The 20289-nt window shown below is 48.4% G+C and overlaps 1 protein-coding gene across 1 annotated transcript in view; it reads right to left on the bottom strand.

Moving 5' to 3' along the window:
• LOC138853896 (uncharacterized) overlaps positions 1-20289 on the bottom strand; it is a 67679-nt gene that overhangs the window by 29898 nt on the left and 17492 nt on the right. The window contains exon 2 of the mRNA XM_070093479.1: positions 5537-5623. Coding sequence (XP_069949580.1) covers positions 5537-5576 — 40 coding nt within the window. The 5' untranslated portion in view covers positions 5577-5623. The remainder of the gene's footprint in view (positions 1-5536; positions 5624-20289) is intronic.

The raw sequence follows: 20289 nt of genomic DNA, 5'->3' as shown, positions 1-20289 counted from the left end.
GTCACTGATCATCTCGCAGTAAATATGTGACTACAGTAAATATCTGCTAGAGCATGGGAAATATATGGAAGACAAAGGACCCAGGAAAATAGGGAATTCAGTCGAAGATCCAGAAATGAATAACAAAAAGGCACAATACCGTGACTGGAACAATACACAAATAACCCGCACATAAAAGAGAGAAGCTTACGACGACGTTTCGGTCCGACTTGGACCATTGACAAAGTCACACTAACAGAGGTAAGCAAGCAAGCAAACAAGTTTAGGTAAGATCCCAATGGGATGAGCGGGGAAGACGGGACAGATGAAGAATAGCTCTGGAGAGGAGTGTTCTTAGTCAGAGAAATAGAGCCAGGGCTTAACCCAGCAGCTAAGGCGATCGTGGGGCAGACTTGAGAACAGGAATAGCAGGGACTGTTGCATTGAACTTGTGGTAGTTGAAGTCTTGAATCTTGAGTAGCTGGCAGCAGGCTAGGTCACATCAGAGGGTAGAACACATATGGGAGTTATAGGAGTAACTGAGGAGGCAGGTTAGCAATGGAGCCATTTTCAAACTTTTTGAAGCTGCTTCTAGATAGGTGGTATAGTTTAGCCTTGTTGCTGAAGGTGAAACGTAGAGGCTTGATGAACTCAAGAACTTGGGTGAGTGTGAAGTGAAGCGGTGATTCACATGCATACTTGACTGTTCCAGCACCGAGGCTTTTGTAGAGTTCAGTACAGGTCATGGTGTCAGTATTTGAAGGAGAAGTGTAAAAGGTAAGGTTTTCCCATGAGGGTTTACTGGAGTCGTCGTTATCTTCCTCTTCTGGAGTGGATTCACTGGGAGAATCTACAATGGTGGTAGCAGGTGACTGAGGTTCGACAGGAGCAGCTGTGAGGTGTAATGGTTGTGTAACAGCAGGCTGGGAGAGGTGGGAGGCGGTGGTTGAGGGAACTTGATCAACGTTGTCAGCGGTGGAAGTGGTTATAAGTTACAGGAGCAGTTGCTTGGGCAGGAGACAGGTCTGTAGGTGCAGTAAAGTTCAGGACGTTGGGAAGGATCTTGAGGATGTCTTCTGAAGGTGTGGATTCCGGAAAATTGAAGGCAGGCATGTTGTTCAGACGGAATAGTTCGTTAATAGTGGTGTTGAAAGTGCCGGGGCTTGCTGCGTTTGCAAGGTGTGCATACACCATGCAGTACAGCACCTTGGAAGGAGCACCGTCGGGGAGTGGAGAGAGGGAGTTGCTGGGCGATGGTGCCTGTAGATTAGCGTGTAGAGTCTTGATGGCGTCGGTTTGTGGTTTGGTTATTGCAGCATATGTCGGTGAATTGGAGGTCTTCTTCAGAACTTTAGTTTTCTTCAATATGATTTCTTTCCTGAGTGGGCACTTAGCTGCAAGGGTATGATGATTACCCTTGCAGTTAAGACATGTTGGTGTTGTAGTAATGGTGCAGGATCTGAAATCGTGTCCATCATTCCCACATTTTGAACAAAACTTCTTATTCTTGATGGGGCAGTCCTTGGTGGTGTGATTATAGGAGTAGCAGGTCCAGCAGTGGGAGATGTATGTGAAACGTTCTTGTTCTATATGACTTGGGTGAATGTGGTAATATGAGATGGCCAGACCGTCAGAGAGAGCTTGGGCAGCCATGGAGATGTCTGAGAATGTAATCTTTAGCATTGATGTGGCGTTGGGGATCTTGGAGATGCTGTCTACCGAGGCCCACGTGTTTTGTTCCTCAATAGATGTCTTCAGTGCTTCAGTAGAGAGAGAGGTGACGATATTGTCAAGTCTTTTCACAAAGACCGAACGTTTCGACTTCAAGAATGGAGACGGGGATAGAGTGAATTGTCGTGTTTGTAGGGTCCTGATTGAAGAGTCGTCCATTAGTTTTAGTGCTTCCGTGTCATCTGTGCAGACGACAATGAAGGAGTCTTTCAGAGAGTGGATTGCCGTAAATTTGACCTGCAGGCAGGTCCTAACGACGGTAGCTAGAGCTAACTTCGAGGAGTCATTTCTTGCACCATTCACAGGCTTGATTTTCACACGATTCGACAGCATTGTGAAAAGGATATCACGTTTGTAGAATATAAATTCTACACCCCGACGGGGTCGAAGAGAGGCTTCTTGCGGTGTAGAGCAACTGTATGATCGGGCTGTGCAAAAAAAAAACCAACCAGAGGTGGAGCAGGACGGCTATATATAGGCAGGAAGAGGTGGTGGTGGTAGTAGTAGTAGTAGTAGTACAAGAGTTGTATATAATACCGACAAGATGAAATTAAGACACATGCGCAACACCCGGGCATCCCCATCATAGACGTTTCGCCATCCAGCCAGTCACTGGATGGCGAAACGTCCACAACAAAGACAACCAGACGCCGCACATGTGTCTTAATTTCAACAGTAGTTGTAGTAGAAGAAGAGGTAGTAGTAGTGGTAGAAGTGGGAAATAAGGAAGACGAGCCAGGCAAATACAAAGGAAGGGGAGCACTGCAAGAGAGCTAGAAACCCACAGAGGGAGAGCAAGCGCACCGAGGTGCGTGAAAGGGGAAGTGGTGAAATAAAATAAATGAAGAAGGAACAGAAACACGAGACAGGAGAGAGAAAGACAACCCAGAGGAGAAAAGGAGAGAGGAAAGGGGAAGAGGAAGAAGAAAAAGAAAAAGAAAAAGTGAGGATTCAGGTTAAGTCACGGGTGTTCTGAAGTTCGGAGCATTTTACAATGTAGTGGGAGAGGAAGGCATCTACAGAGACGAAATCAGGGCTAAGGTTCATACAAGGAAAGTTGTGTATTAGAGAGGATTCAATTAGACGGCGACTGTCTTCCCTACTTCCAACTCGAACAGTCGCCGTCTAGTTGAATCCTCTCTAATACACAACTTTCCTTGTATGAACCTTAGCCCTGGCTTCGTCTCTGTAGATGCCTTCCTCTCCCACTACATTGTAAAATGCTCCGAACTTCAGAACACCCGTGACTTAACCTGAATCCTCACTTTTTCTTTTTCTTTTTCTTCTTCCTCTTCCCCTTTCCTCTCTCCTTTTCTCCTCTGGGTTGTCTTTCTCTCTCCTGTCTCGTGTTTCTGTTCCTTCTTCATTTATTTTATTTCACCACTTCCCCTTTCACGCACCTCGGTGCGCTTGCTCTCCCTCTGTGGGTTTCTAGCTCTATTGCAGTGCTCCCCTTCCTTTGTTTTTGACTGGCTCGTCTTCCTTATTTCCCACTTCTACCGCTACCACTACTACTACCTCTTCTTCTTCTACTACAACTACTGATGAAATTAAGACATGTGCGGCGTCTGGTTGTCTTTGTTGTGGACGTTTCGCCATCCCGTGACTGGCTGGATGGCGAAACGTCTACGATGGGGATGCCCGGGTGTTGTGCATGTGTCTTAATTTCATCCTGTCGGTATTATATACAATTCTTGTACTACTACTACCACCTCTTCCTGCCTATATATAGCCGTCCTGCTCCACCTCTGTTAGTGTGACTTTGTCAATGGTCCAAGTCGGACCGAAACGTCGTCGTAAGCTTCTCTCTTTTATGTGCGGGTTATTTGTGTATTGAGCCAGAAATGAATATACAGGGATAAAGAGAAGCCCAGTGTCAATACGAGAATGACAGCATCAAAAGCCAAATCTGACCCAAAGTTGTTATACAGCCGCATCAGGAGGAAGACAACAGTCAAGGACCAGGTAATCAGACTGAGGAAAGAAGGAGGGGAGCTCAAGATATTACCAAGAAGTATGTGAGGAGCTCAACATGAGATTTAAGGAAGTATTTACAGTGGAGATAGAAAGGACTCTGGGAAGTCAGAATTGGGGGGTACACCAACAAGGGATATACCAACAAGTGTTGGATGAAATACACACAACTGAGGAGGAGGTGAAGAAGCTGCTAAGTGAACTTGATACCTAAAACCGGACATCTCCCCGTGGGTCCTTAGGGAGCAGAGACACTGTGTGTGCCACTAACAACAATTCTCAACACATCCATTGAAACTAGGCAACTACCTGAAGTATGGAAGACGGCAAATGTAGTCCCCATTTTTAAGAAAGGAGACAGAAACGATGCACTAAACTACAGACCAGTATCACTGACGTGTATAGTATGCAAAGTCATATAGAAAATTATCAGGAGGAGAGTGGTGGATCACCTAGAACGGAACAAGCTTATAAACGACGACCAGCACTGATTATGGAAGGCAAATCCTGTGTCACGAACCTACTGAGTTTTTTGACAAGGCAACGGAAGTAAGACACGAGAGAGAGGGGTGGGTTGATTGCATTTTCTTGGACTGCAAGAAGGTCTTCGACATAGTTCCTCACAAGAGATTAGTGCAAAAGCTAGACGATCAGGCACGTTTAACAGGAAGGGCACTGCAATGGATCAGAGAATACCTGACAGGAAGGAAACAACGAGTCATGGTACGTGACGAGGTATTACAGTGGGCACCTGTGACGAGCGGGGTCCCACAGGAGTCAGTCCTAGGCCAGTGTTATGTTTGATATGTGTGAATGACGTGATGGAAGGGATAGACTTAGAAGTGTCCCTGTTTGCAGATGATGTGAAGTTAATGAGAAGAATTAAATCTGTTGAGGATCAGGACTACAAAGAGACCTGGACAGACTGGACACCTGGTCCAGCAACTTGCTCCTCGAATTTAACCCTGCCAAATGAAAACCGAGGAAGGGCAAAGAAGACCACAGACAAAGTATAGGCTAGGTGGCCAAAGACTGCAACCCTCACTCAAGTAAAAGGAAATGAGTATAACACCGAGCACATCCCCGGAGGCACACATCAACCAGATAACTGCTGCAGCATATGGGCGCCTGGCAAACCTGAGAACAGCATTTCGATACCTCAGTAAGGAATCATTCAAGACACTGTACACTGTGTACGTCAGGCCCATACTGGAGTATGCAGCACCAATTTGGAACCCACACCTGGTGAAGCACGTCAAGAAATTAGAGAAAGTACAAAGGTTTGCAACAAGGTTAGTCCCAGGGCTAAGGGGAATGTCCCACTAAGAAAGGTTAAGTGAAATCGGCCTGACAACACTGGAGGACAGGAGGATTTGGATAGACATGATGACGACATACAAAATACTGCGAGGAACTGACAAGGTGGACAGAGACAGGATGTTCCAGAGATGAGACAGAAACAAGGGGTCACAATTGGAAGTTGTAGACTTAGATGAGTCAAAGAGATATTGGGAAGTATTTCTTTAGTCATAGAGTTGTCAGGAAGTGAAATAGTCTGGCAAGTGACGTAGTGGAGGCAGGAACCATACATATTTATTTATTAATTTGAACATGACACAGAGAAGTACAAGGAATACAATTTTTAAAGTGCAGTATGCCAAAGCCCCATGTATGCAGAGCATTATGGGCAGGCTTAAAATAAACTTAAGATTAACTAAGCAATGATATATTCAGTTCATGGAGCAGGGAGAGAGGGGCCCTAGTAGCGATCAGTGAAGAAGCGGGACCAGGAGCTACGACCAGACCAATGGAATCACAACTAGGCAACTTACGAACAAAGAGCATCACTTACCAACAAAGAGCGTCACAGCAGTCAGCAGTTGAGTATACATGACGTCAACAATGAACGTTGCAACACCAGACACCAACACTCTCTCTCCTGTAAGAAAAACTAATTAGTAAATAAAATATACATACAAATATTGTCTGTGTCCACAGTAGGACTCGAACCTGTAAACTCTCAGAGTCGATACTTTACCACGGCTCTGTGGTAAAGTACTGTGGACTCTAATAGAGATTGTTGGTATAAACCTTGGTAATAAATACCGACAGGTTGGTTTAGAAAGACACGTAAGCAAACACTATGACATATTTATTAGAAAACGTTTCGGTCCTGGGACTTTGATCAAGGTCCCAGGACCGAAACGTTTTCTAATAAATATGTCATAGTGTTTGCTTACGTGTCTTTCTAAACCAACAAAGATTGCTGGTTCGAGTCCTGTTGTGGGCGTAGACACAATGTTTGTAAATAGTGGTTTCACTCTGGGTTAGTCTAACACTGTTTCACTCTGGGTTAGTCTAACACCGTTTCACTCTGGGTTAGTCTAACACCGTTTCACTCTGGGTTAGTCTAACACAACCAGAAGCAATTATTACTACAGAAAAAGCGTCCTTCCTCCAAAATTTGCACCAGTCAACTATAGTGATAATATAGCATTTATTGTGGTGGAGACGGAAAAAAAAATAGAAAAGCTAGATACAGCGATTGATAAACAAGGGTTGAGGTCGACCGTTCGTCACTGTAGGAGCTGCCAGCAGTCACCGATTTCTTCAACACGCAAGTTATACTTTTGTATCAATCAAATAACATATTACTCGGGTAGATAATTTCCAGTAGATCCTTCATGTGTTAGCTCAAATCACCGACCAGGATGTTTTAAATAAGTGACCCACTGACCAGATCAGATCGACTGGTCCGAACCCTCGACTGGTCCGAACCCTCGACTGGTCCGAACCCTTGACTGGTTTCAAACGGTTTCGTTGGACAATAAAGCAGACTAAACGGATGGGGTTGTAGGCGCCCTTATAAACACAAACATTAAATATATATCAGGAACGTGCACGGTAAGCTGTCCAATATACAAAAACAGTTAGAAACAGAAATACAAATAGCTAGAGCTTCATTTAAAGAGGTTATTAATAGAATATTCAAGAGGTTGCTAGTAGAATTGCAGTAAATCAACCATTCAAATCATTATGAAGCTGTGTGTAGTCTGTGGTCAGTCAAACAAACGGGCTTCCACATGCATAAATTGTCATTTTTGTGGAAATTGGTGTCACGCCCCTTGTGCAGATATCCAAGAACTAGCTACAAGCAGTATTAAAACAGGGAAGTGTTTTTGGGTATGCCCAAATGAGATAAATCTGTAGACTAAAACCACAAGGGTATTAAAAAAGAGGTCAACATCAAAGCTGCTTTCATAGAAAACCTGGAAGCTTTCTACAACAGATGGGAACATAAAAAGTCTGGGCTGAATGGTACTGCCCTTGAAACTGGCCATGTAGTCAGAAACTGTAAGGCTGGAGATGATGTCCTGGTAGTCAGTAAATGTGGGGCTGATAGTGCTGTCCTGGGAGACAGTAATGGTGAAACTGGAGATGCTGTCCTGGGAGACAGTAATGGTGAAGCTGGAGATATTGTTCAGGTAGTCGGGAATTATACGCAGGAAGGAATACATATAAATGACCTCAAAGGGGACAGGAGCCATAGTAGGGAAACAAGTGTAGTCAAAGATAAGATAAAACCAATATTGCAAACTAGAAATACTGCAGGAAATAGCAAACAAGAGGACTCCACTAGCAATAGTGAGGATATATTACCAAAAACAACTGGTGGGAGCTCCATTGTTGGTGCTAGGGAGGATAGAAGTAAGACAGGGAAATATGCACCAACAGGGAATACAGTCACAGAAACCCAAGGCAAACGGAAACCAAGCCTGTGCACATACTATGCACTTGGTATCTGCTGGCATGGGAAATCTGGAAAAAACAGATGGGACGTGCAACTATGACCACCCTAGAAAATGCCATGCCCATATGACAACAGGAAAATGCAAACTCCCTTCCTGTAAGCTTTTTCACCCTGAACTGTGTACCTCTTCAGTACAGGAAAGACTGTGCTATAACTTAAATTGCCAGGCATACCATCTAAAGGGGACAAAAAGATACAAAACATCCAGGCCATGGGAAAACCTGGGTAGCCACAGCCACTCAAGAGGGAGAGGTTTTTTAGTGCCAGGAAGGAAAAAAAACTGGCAGGAAATGGCAGAAATCGTACACCAAATCCAGTCATTCCTGGAGTGGAACCACAGTCGATGGCCTCCACTCCAAACCAACAGATACAGATACTAATGCCGGAAAAAAAATCCCCCCCCCCCAGTACCAACAATACCACCAGTCCGATAACATTCTTCTTTGCAAATATACAGGGTCTAAAGCCAGCAACAAACAACAAAATACCTTTCATCCGTGGACTGCTTGCAGAGGCAAAGGCAATGTTCACGGCTTTCACTGAGACCCACATAAAGGATCACTTGGACAACGAAATATGGATCCCAGGTTACAACCTATACAGATGTGACAGAGTGAACAGGCAAAAGGGGGGGGTTGGCCTGTACATTGCAGAGTCACTTGTTTGCACAGAACTGCTACATGCCTCAAATGATGTAGTGGAAGTTTTAGCAGTAAAGGTCGAGAACCAAAACCTAGTCATTGTGGTAGTCTACAAGCCTCTGGATGCAACATCCCAGCAATTCCAGGAACGGCTGTTAAAAATTGACCACTGTCTGGAAAATCTTCCAGCTCCTGCACCCAACATCTTGCTCCTGGGGGATTTCAACTTAAGGCACCTAAAATGGAGGAATATAGCAAATAATATTGTTGCAGTAATAACACCAGGAGGCAGCTCTGATGAAAACTCACACTCATGCGAGCTTTTAAATCTCTGCACAAAATTCAATTTAAACCAGCAAATAATAGAACCTACTAGACTGGAGAATACACTAGACCTCATCTTCACAAACAATGATGATCTGATAAGAAATGTCACCATATCAAAAACAATATACTCAGATCACAACATAATTGAGGTTCAGACATGTATGCGTGGAGCCCCAGACCGACATAATGAGATTAGTCACGAGGGAGCATTCACCAAATTCAACTTCAATAACAAAAACAAAGTGGGACCAAGTAAACCAAGTCCTAACCGATATAAGCTGGGAAGATATACTAAGCAACACAGACCCCAACTTATGCCTAGAACAGATTAACTTGGTGGCACTCGATGTATGCACAAGGCTTATTCCTCTAAGAAAAAGGAGGAGTAGATGTAAAATAAAAAGAGACAGGCGCTCCCTTTACAGGCGACGGAAAAGAATAACAGAGCGGCTAAAAGAGGTCAATATATCTGAAATGCGTAGGGAGACACTGGTCAGAGAAATAGCAAGCATCGAACTTAAGCTAAAAGAATCCTTTAGGAGTCAGGAATCGCGGGAAGAACTAAAAGCCATAAATGAAATCGAAAGAAACCCAAAGTATTTCTTCTCCTATGCCAAATCAAAATCGAGAACAACGTCCAGTATTGGGCCCCTACTTAAACAAGATGGGTCCTACACAGATGACAGCAAGGAAATGAGTGAGCTACTCAAGTCCCAATATGACTCAGTTTTTAGCAAGCCGCTAACCAGACTGAGAGTCGAAGATCAAAATGAATTTTTTATGAGAGAGCCACAAAATTTGATTAACACAAGCCTATCCGATGTTATCCTGACGCCAAATGACTTCGAACAGGCGATAAATGACATGCCCATGCACTCTGCCCCAGGGCCAGACTCATGGAACTCTGTGTTCATCAAGAACTGCAAGAAGCCCCTATCACGAGCCTTTTCCATTCTATGGAGAGGGAGCATGGACACGGGGGTCGTCCCTCAGTTACTAAAAACAACAGACATAGCCCCACTCCACAAAGGGGGCAGTAAAGCAACAGCAAAGAACTACAGACCAATAGCACTAACATCCCATATCATAAAAATCTTTGAAAGGGTCCTAAGAAGCAAGATCACCACCCATCTAGAAACCCATCAGTTACACAACCCAGAGCAACATGGGTTTAGAACAGGTCGCTCCTGTCTGTCTCAACTATTGGATCACTACGACAAGGTCCTAAATGCACTAGAAGACAAAAAGAATGCAGATGTAATATATACAGACTTTGCAAAAGCCTTCGACAAGTGTGACCATGGCGTAATAGCGCACAAAATGCGTGCTAAAGGAATAACAGGAAAAGTCGGTCGATGGATCTATAATTTCCTCACTAACAGAACACAGAGAGTAGTCGTCAACAGAGTGAAGTCCGAGGCAGCTACGGTGAAAAGCTCTGTTCCACAAGGCACAGTACTCGCTCCCATCTTGTTCCTCATCCTCATATTCGACATAGACAAGGATGTCAGCCACAGCACCGTGTCTTCCTTTGCAGATGACACCCGAATCTGCATGACAGTGTCTTCCATTGCAGACACTGCAAAGCTCCAGGCGGACATCAACCAAATCTTTCAGCGGGCTGCAGAAAACAATATGAAGTTCAACGATGAGAAATTTCAATTACTCAGATATGGTAAACATGAGGAAATTAAATCTTCATCAGAGTACAAAACAAATTCTGGCCACAAAATAGAGCGAAACACCAACGTCAAAGACCTGGGAGTGATCATGTCGGAGGATCTCACCTTCAAGGACCATAACATTGTATCAATCGCATCTGCTAGAAAAATCACAGGATGGATAATGAGAACCTTCAAAACTAGGGAGGCCAAGCCCATGATGACACTCTTCAGGTCACTTGTTCTATCTAGGCTGGAATATTGCTGCACACTAACAGCACCTTTCAAGGCAGGTGAAATTGCCGACCTAGAAAATGTACAGAGAACTTTCACGGCGCGCATAACGGAGATAAAACATCTCAATTACTGGGAGCGCTTGAGGTTCCTAAACCTGTATTCCCTGGAACGCAGGAGGGAGAGATACATGATTATATACACCTGGAAAATCCTAGAGGGACTAGTACCGAACTTGCACACGAAAAATCACTCACTACGAAAGCAAAAGACTTGGCAGACGATGCACCATCCCCCCAATGAAAAGCAGGGGTGTCACTAGCACGTTAAGAGACCATACAATAAGTGTCAGGGGCCCGAGACTGTTCAACTGCCTCCCAGCACACATAAGGGGGATTACCAACAGACCCCTGGCAGTCTTCAAGTTGGCACTGGACAAGCACCTAAAGTCAGTTCCTGATCAGCCGGGCTGTGGCTCGTACGTTGGTTTGCGTGCAGCCAGCAGCAACAGCCTGGTTGATCAGGCTCTGATCCACCAGGAGGCCTGGTCACGGACCGGGCCGCGGGGGCGTTGACCCCCGGAACTCTCTCCAGGTAAACTCCAGGTAAACACTGTTTCACTCTGGGTTAGTCTAACACTTTCACTCTGGGTTAGTCTAACACTTTCACTCTGGGTTAGTCTAACACTTTCACTCTGGGTTAGTCTAACACTTTCACTCTGGGTTAGTCTAACACTTTCACTCTGGGTTAGTCTAACACCCTCTCGTTAATGTTACAATGAGAAATCGTGGTATATCAGATGTTGATGCACCTCAGTCAAGTGTGACTCTAAGGTCACCAGGTCACAATACCCTACCTTCGTGCCCACCTTCTCACGTCACCAGGTCACAATACCCTACCTTCGTGCCCACCTTCTCACGTCACCAGGTCACAATACCCTACCTTCGTGCCCACCTTCTCACGTCACCAGGTCACAATAATACCCTACCTTCGTGCCCACCTCAGGTCACCAGATCACCATAATACCCTACCTTCGTGCCCACCTTCTCAGGTCACCAGGCCACAATACCCTACCTTCATGTTCACCTTCTCAGGTCACAAGGTCACAATATCCTACCTTCGTGCGAACCTCAGGTCACCAGGTCCCAATATCCTACCTTCGTGCCCACCTTAGGTCACCGGGTCACAATATCCTACCTTCGTGCCCACCTTAGGTCACCAGGTCACAAAATCCTAACTTCGTGCCCACCTTCTCAGGTCACAATACCCTACCTTCATGCCCACCTTCTCAGGTCACCATGTCACAATACCCTACCTTCGTGCCCACCTTCTCATGTCACCAGGTCACAACACCCTACTTTCGTGTCGACCTTCTCAGGTCACCAGGTCACAATACCCTACATTCGTGCCCACCTTCTCAGGTCACAATATCATACCTTCGTGCCCACCTCAGGTCACCAGGTCAATATCCTACCTTCGTGCCCACCTTCTCAGGTCACAATACCCTACCTTCGTGCCCACCTTCTCAGGTCGCCAGGTCACAATACCCTACCTTCGTGCCCACCTTCTCAGGTCAAAATATCCTACCTTCGTGCCCACCTCAGGTCACCAGGTCACGATATCCTACCTTCGTGCCCACCTCAGGTCACCAGGTCACGATATCCTACCTTCGTGCCCACCTTCTCAGGTCGCCAGGTCACGATATCCTACCTTCGTGCCCACCTTCTCAGGTCACAATATCCTACCTTCGTGCCCACCTTCTCAGGGCACCAGGTCACAATATACTAACTTCGTGCCCACCTTCTCAGGTCGCCAGGTCACAGTATCCCACCTTCGCGCCCACCTTCTCAGGTCACAGTGTCCCACCTTCGCGCCCACCTTCTCAGGTCACAGTGTCCCACCTTCGCGCCCACCTTCTCAGGTCACAGTGTCCCACCTTCGCGCCCACCTTCTCAGGTCACAGTGTCCCACCTTCGCGCCCACCTTCTCAGGTCACAGTGTCCCACCTTCGCGCCCACCTTCTCAGGTCACAGTGTCCCACCTTCGCGCCCACCTTCTCAGGTCACAGTGTCCCACCTTCGCGCCCACCTTCTCAGGTCACAGTGTCCCACCTTCGCGCCCACCTTCTCAGGTCACAGTGTCCCACCTTCGCGCCCACCTTCTCAGGTCACAGTGTCCCACCTTCGCGCCCACCTTCTCAGGTCACAGTGTCCCACCTTCGCGCCCACCTTCTCAGGTCACAGTGTCCCACCTTCGCGTGCCCACCTTCTCAGGTCACAGTGTCCCACCTTCGCGTGCCCACCTTCTCAGGTCACAGTGTCCCACCTTCGCGCCCACCTTCTCAGGTCACAGTGTCCCACCTTCGCGCCCACCTTCTCAGGTCACAGTGTCCCACCTTCGCGTGCCCACCTTCTCAGGTCACAGTGTCCCACCTTCGCGCCCACCTTCTCAGGTCACAGTGTCCCACCTTCGTGCCCACCTTCTCAGGTCGCCCACCTTCTCAGGTCAATATCCAGTGTGCCCACTTCTTCGCGTGCCCACCTTCTCAGGTCACGATGTCCCACCTTCGCGTGCCCACCTTCTCAGGTCACGATATCCAACCTCCGTGCCCACCTTCTCAGGTCACGATATCCAACCTCCGTGCCCACCTTCTCAGGTCACAGTGTCCCACCTCCGTGCCCACCTTCTCAGGTCACGATATCCAACCTTCGTGCCCACCTTCTCAGGTCACGTGTCCCACCTTCGCGCCCACCTTCTCAGGTCACAGTGTCCCACCTTCGCGCCCACCTTCTCAGGTCACAGTGTCCCACCTTCGCGCCCACCTTCTCAGGTCACAGTGTCCCACCTTCGCGCCCACCTTCTCAGGTCACAGTGTCCCACCTTCGCGCCCACCTTCTCAGGTCACAGTGTCCCACCTTCGCGCCCACCTTCTCAGGTCACAGTGTCCCACCTTCGCGCCCACCTTCTCAGGTCACAGTGTCCCACCTTCGCGCCCACCTTCTCAGGTCACAGTGTCCCACCTTCGCGCCCACCTTCTCAGGTCACAGTGTCCCACCTTCGTGCCCACCTTCTCAGGTCACAGTGTCCCACCTTCGTGCCCACCTTCTCAGGTCACAGTGTCCCACCTTCGTGCCCACCTTCTCAGGTCACGAGTGTCCCACCTTCGCGCCCACCTTCTCAGGTCACAGTATCCCACCTTCGTGCCCACCTTCTCAGGTCACATGTCCCACCTTCGCGCCCACCTTCTCAGGTCACAGTATCCCACCTTCGCGCCCACCTTCTCAGGTCACATATCCCACCTTCGTGCCCACCTTCTCAGGTCACAGTATCCCACCTTCGCGCCCACCTTCTCAGGTCACATATCCCACCTTCGCGCCCACCTTCTCAGGTCACATATCCCACCTTCGTGCCCACCTTCTCAGGTCACATGTCCCACCTTCGTGCCCACCTTCTCAGGTCACATATCCCACCTTCGCGCCCACCTTCTCAGGTCACAGTGTCCCACCTTCGCGCCCACCTTCTCAGGTCACAATGTCCCACCTTCGCGCCCACCTTCTCAGGTCACAATATCCCACCTTCGCGCCCACCTTCTCAGGTCACAATATCCCACCTTCGCGCCCACCTTCTCAGGTCACAATATCCCACCTTCGCGCCCACCTTCTCAGGTCACAATGTCCCACCTTCGTGCCCACCTTCTCAGGTCACAATGTCCCACCTTCGCGTGCCCACCTTCTCAGGTCACACTGTCCCACCTTCGCGCCCACCTTCTCAGGTCACAATGTCCCACCTTCGTGCCCACCTTCTCAGGTCACAATGTCCCACCTTCGCGCCCACCTTCTCAGGTCACAATGTCCCACCTTCGCGCCCACCTTCTCAGGTCACAATGTCCCACCTTCGCGCCCACCTTCTCAGGTCACAATGTCCCACCTTCGCGCCCACCTTCTCAGGTCACAATGTCCCACCTTCGCGCCCACCTTCTCAGGTCACAATGTCCCACCTTCGCGCCCACCTTCTCAGGTCACAATGTCCCACCTTCGTGCCCACCTTCTCAGGTCACAATGTCCCACCTCCGTGCCCACCTTCTCAGGTCACAATATCCAACCTTCGTGCCCACCTTCTCAGGTCACAATATCCAACCTCCGTGCCCACCTTCTCAGGTCACAATATCCAACCTCCGTGCCCACCTTCTCAGGTCACAATATCCAACCTCCGTGCCCACCTTCTCAGGTCACAATATCCAACCTCCGTGCCCACCTTCTCAGGTCACAATATCCAACCTCCGTGCCCACCTTCTCAGGTCACGATATCCAACCTCCGTGCCCACCTTCTCAGGTCACGATATCCAACCTCCGTGCCCACCTTCTCAGGTCACGATATCCAACCTCCGTGCCCACCTTCTCAGGTCACGATATCCCACCTCCGTGCCCACCTTCTCAGGTCACGATATCCCACCTCCGTGCCCACCTTCTCAGGTCACGATATCCCACCTCCGTGCCCACCTTCTCAGGTCACGATATCCCACCTTCGCGCCCACCTTCTCAGGTCACAATGTCCCACCTTCGCGCCCACCTTCTCAGGTCACAATGTCCCACCTTCGTGCCCACCTTCTCAGGTCACAATGTCCCACCTTCGCGCCCACCTTCTCAGGTCACAATGTCCCACCTTCGTGCCCACCTTCTCAGGTCACAATATCCCACCTTCGTGCCCACCTTCTCAGGTCACAATATCCCACCTTCGTGCCCACCTTCTCAGGTCACAATGTCCCACTTTCGCGCCCACCTTCTCAGGTCACAATGTCCCACCTTCGCGCCCACCTTCTCAGGTCACAATGTCCCACCTTAGCGCCCACCTTCTCATGTCACAATGTCCCACCTTCGCGCCCACCTTCTCAGGTCACAATATCCAACCTTCGTGCCCACCTTCTCAGGTCACAATGTCCCACCTTCGTGCCCACCTTCTCAGGTCACAATGTCCCACCTTCGCGTGCCCACCTTCTCAGGTCACAATATCCCAACCTTCGTGCCCACCTTCTCAGGTCACAATATCCAACCTTCGTGCCCACCTTCTCAGGTCACAATATCCAACCTTCGTGCCCACCTTCTCAGGTCACAATATCCCACCTTCGCGCCCACCTTCTCAGGTCACAATATCCCACCTTCGTGCCCACCTTCTCAGGTCACAATATCCCACCTTCGCGCCCACCTTCTCAGGTCACAATATCCAACCTTCGCGCCCACCTTCTCAGGTCACAATATCCAACCTTCGTGCCCACCTTCTCAGGTCACAATATCCAACCTTCGCGCCCACCTTCTCAGGTCACAATATCCAACCTTCGCGCCCACCTTCTCAGGTCACAATATCCAACCTTCGCGCCCACCTTCTCAGGTCACAATATCCAACCTCCGTGCCCACCTTCTCAGGTCACAATATCCAACCTTCGCGCCCACCTTCTCAGGTCACAATATCAAACCTTCGCGCCCACCTTCTCAGGTCACAATATCCAACCTCCGTGCCCACCTTCTCAGGTCACAATATCCAACCTTCGCGCCCACCTTCTCAGGTCACAATATCCAACCTTCGCGCCCACCTTCTCAGGTCACAATATCCAACCTCCGTGCCCACCTTCTCAGGTCACAATATCCAACCTCCGTGCCCACCTTCTCAGGTCACAATATCCAACCTTCGTGCCCACCTTCTCAGGTCACAATATCCAACCTTCGTGCCCACCTTCTCAGGTCACAATATCCAACCTTCGTGCCCACCTTCTCAGGTCACAATATCCAACCTTCGTGCCCACCTTCTCAGGTCACAATATCCAACCTTCGCGCCCACCTTCTCAGGTCACAATATCCAACCTTCGCGCCCACCTTCTCAGGTCACAATATCCAACCTTCGCGCCCACCTTCTCAGGTCACAATATCCAACCTTCGCGCCCACCTTCTCAGGTCACAATATCCAACCTTCGCGCCCACCTTCTCAGGTCACAATATCCAACCTTCGCGCCCACCTTCTCAGGTCACAATATCCAACCTCCGTGCCCACCTTCTCAGGTCACGATATCCAACCTTCGTGCCCACCTTCTCAGGTCACGATATCCAACCTTCGTGCCCACCTTCTCAGGTCACGATATCCAACCTTCGTGCCCACCTTCTCAGGTCACGATATCCAACCTTCGTGCCCACCTTCTCAGGTCACGATATCCAACCTTCGTGCCCACCTTCTCAGGTCACAATATCCAACCTTCGCGCCCACCTTCTCAGGTCACAATATCCAACCTTCGCGCCCACCTTCTCAGGTCACAATATCCAACCTTCGCGCCCACCTTCTCAGGTCACAATATCCAACCTTCGCGCCCACCTTCTCAGGTCACAATATCCAACCTTCGCGCCCACCTTCTCAGGTCACAATATCCAACCTTCGCGCCCACCTTCTCAGGTCACAATATCCAACCTTCGCGCCCACCTTCTCAGGTCACAATATCCAACCTTCGCGCCCACCTTCTCAGGTCACAATATCCAACCTTCGCGCCCACCTTCTCAGGTCACAATATCCAACCTTCGCGCCCACCTTCTCAGGTCACAATATCCAACCTTCGCGCCCACCTTCTCAGGTCACAATATCCAACCTTCGCGCCCACCTTCTCAGGTCACAATATCCAACCTTCGCGCCCACCTTCTCAGGTCACAATATCCAACCTCCGTGCCCACCTTCTCAGGTCACAATATCCAACCTTCGCGCCCACCTTCTCAGGTCACAATATCCAACCTTCGCGCCCACCTTCTCAGGTCACAATATCCAACCTTCGCGCCCACCTTCTCAGGTCACAATATCCAACCTTCGCGCCCACCTTCTCAGGTCACAATATCCAACCTTCAGGTCACAATATCCAACCTCCGTGCCCACCTTCTCAGGTCACAATATCCAACCTTCGCGCCCACCTTCTCAGGTCACAATATCCAACCTTCGCGCCCACCTTCTCAGGTCACAATATCCAACCTTCGCGCCCACCTTCTCAGGTCACAATATCCAACCTTCGCGCCCACCTTCTCAGGTCACAATATCCAACCTTCGTGCCCACCTTCTCAGGTCACAATATCCAACCTTCGCGCCCACCTTCTCAGGTCACAATATCCAACCTTCGCGCCCACCTTCTCAGGTCACAATATCCAACCTTCGCGCCCACCTTCTCAGGTCACAATATCCAACCTTCGCGCCCACCTTCTCAGGTCACAATATCCAACCTTCGCGCCCACCTTCTCAGGTCACAATATCCAACCTTCGCGCCCACCTTCTCAGGTCACAATATCCAACCTTCGTGCCCACCTTCTCAGGTTACCAGGTCACATATGTCTGGAGATTAAATTATCGATAGACTGTATATATTCAGTAATATCTACTACTCGACTCGGGTAATTTACTCGGGTGTTACGGTTCAAATCTTAATCTCTAGCCAGGTTAGTGCACTCCGTAACAACACACTTCATAGAATAAGAAGATATGGTTCCAAACTTAGAAATGTAAGGCACAAATAATAGTTACTCAGTCTTCTCAAGTTTCTTTTTATTTAAAAGCTTAAATACTTTAGATATTCATAAATATCTATTAAATATCACTGTCAGAAACTTTACTTCACACAAGAAAACTCTTAAATAGAATGTACATGTCAACATGGCCACTACACTCGACAATGATCAGAGGAATATTACTGCTTCCTCAATAGTAACATTACTTGTGTGTAAGTACATATATCGAGAATTAACACTTTCACTGAGTAACTCCCTGGCATAAGGAATATATCACAAAGTTCTAAGCTTGACACTGGTCGTCACATTGTAACCTGAAGGTAACAGTATATGCTTGTCAGAAGACTTCACAATAAACCACAAGCTGGATCAGGAGTTTCTATAACCCAATTCTCTATCCAAGTGAGAATAAGGCGGAGTACTAGGAGGGTAGCAGTTTCTATAACCCAATTCTCTATCCAAGTGAGAATAAGGCGGAGTACTAGGAGGGTAGCAGTTTCTATAACCCAATTCTCTATCCAAGTGAGAATAAGGCGGAGTACTAGGAGGGTAGCAGTTTCTATAACCCAACTCTCTATCCAAGTGAGAATAAGGCGGAGTACTAGGAGGGTAGCAGTTTCTATAACCCAATTCTCTATCCAAGTGAGAATAAAGCGGAGTACTAGGAGGGTAGCTCAGTCAATGCACACTGAGTCAGCAGAGAGAGTGAACTGCCATATACAGTAAATTCCTTCATGACATCAACTCGTCAAAAGGGGAAGAGGGTAGAGCGGTGCAAACTACCCACCAATGGTGATACCTTGTTATAAACCTTAGCCAGGAGTACCTACCTAACACATTACTCAAGATATATATATATACATCATACCCGGGTATATTCCTAAATCAGATAATATTATAAACTAGTGGAATCTTTAATTTAGCTAATATTAAAGAAACCCAGAGTATAATATTAAGTGGATAATACATATAAATTAATCACATTATGACCTTGGTCATAACTGATATTCAGTAATATCTACTACTCGACTCGGGTAATTTACTCGGGTAATTTACTCGGGTAATTTACTCGGGTAATTTACTCGGGTAATTTACTCGGGTAATTTACCCGGGTAATTTACTCGGGTAATTTACCCGGGTAATTTACCCGGGTAATTTACTCGGGTAATTTACTCGGGTAATTTACTCGGGTAATTACATATTAATACTAGTCAATTACACTATTGCAACCCACACCAGTCCACTAACACCCTGGATGTGACCCACACCAGTCCACTAACACCCAGGATGTGACTCACACCAGTCCACTAACACCCAGGATGTGACCCACACCAGTCCACTAACACCCAGGATGTGACCCACACCAGTCCACTAACACCCAGGATGTGACCCACACCAGTCCACTAACACCCAGGATGTGACCCACACCAGTCCACTAACACCCAGGATGTGACCCACACCAGTCCACTAACACCCAGGATGTGACCCACACCAGTCCACTAACACCCAGGATGTGACCCACACCAGTCCACTAACACCCAGGATGTGACCCACACCAGTCCACTAACACCCAGGATGTGACCCACACCAGTCCACTAACACCCAGGATGTGACCCACACCAGTCCACTAACACCCAGGATGTGACCCACACCAGTCCACTAACACCCAGGATGTGACCCACACCAGTCCACTAACACCCAGGATGTGACCCACACCAGTCCACTAACACCCAGGATGTGACCCACACCAGTCCACTAACACCCAGGATGTGACCCACACCAGTCCACTAACACCCAGGATGTGACCCACACCAGTCCACTAACACCCAGGATGTGACCCACACCAGTCCACTAACACCCAGGATGTGACCCACACCAGTCCATTAACACCCAGAATGCGACCCACACCAGTCCACTAACACCCAGGATGTGATCCACACCAGTCCATTAACACCCAGAATGCGACCCACACCAGTCCACTAACACCCAGGATGTGATCCACACCAGTCCACTAACACCCAGGATGTGATCCACACCAGTCCGCTAACACCCAGGATGTGACCCACACCAGTCCACTAACACCCAGGATGCGACCCACACCAGTCCACTAACACCCAGGATGCCACCCACACCAGCCCACTAACACCCAGGATGTGACCCACACCAGTCCACTAACACTCAGGTACCCATTTTACTGATGGGTGAACATAGACGACCGGTGTAAAGAAACAGGCCCAATATTTCTACCCTCGTCGGGATTCGAACCCGGACCCTTGCCGTGTGAAATGAGAGCTTTAGCCACCAGACATCTAGTTGTAATCTCAAAGAACTATGAGAAGCTTAATATGGTAAGGAATAGCCGGTTTGAATTCTGACTAACAATCTGTTACGACACCAGCAACGCTAGA

The sequence above is a fragment of the Cherax quadricarinatus genome, chromosome 43, assembly GCF_038502225.1.
Source record: "Cherax quadricarinatus isolate ZL_2023a chromosome 43, ASM3850222v1, whole genome shotgun sequence".
NCBI lineage: Eukaryota > Metazoa > Arthropoda > Malacostraca > Decapoda > Parastacidae > Cherax > Cherax quadricarinatus.
The sequence above is the reverse complement of the archived record's forward strand: the minus strand, read 5'-3'. Positions and strand labels throughout refer to the sequence as shown.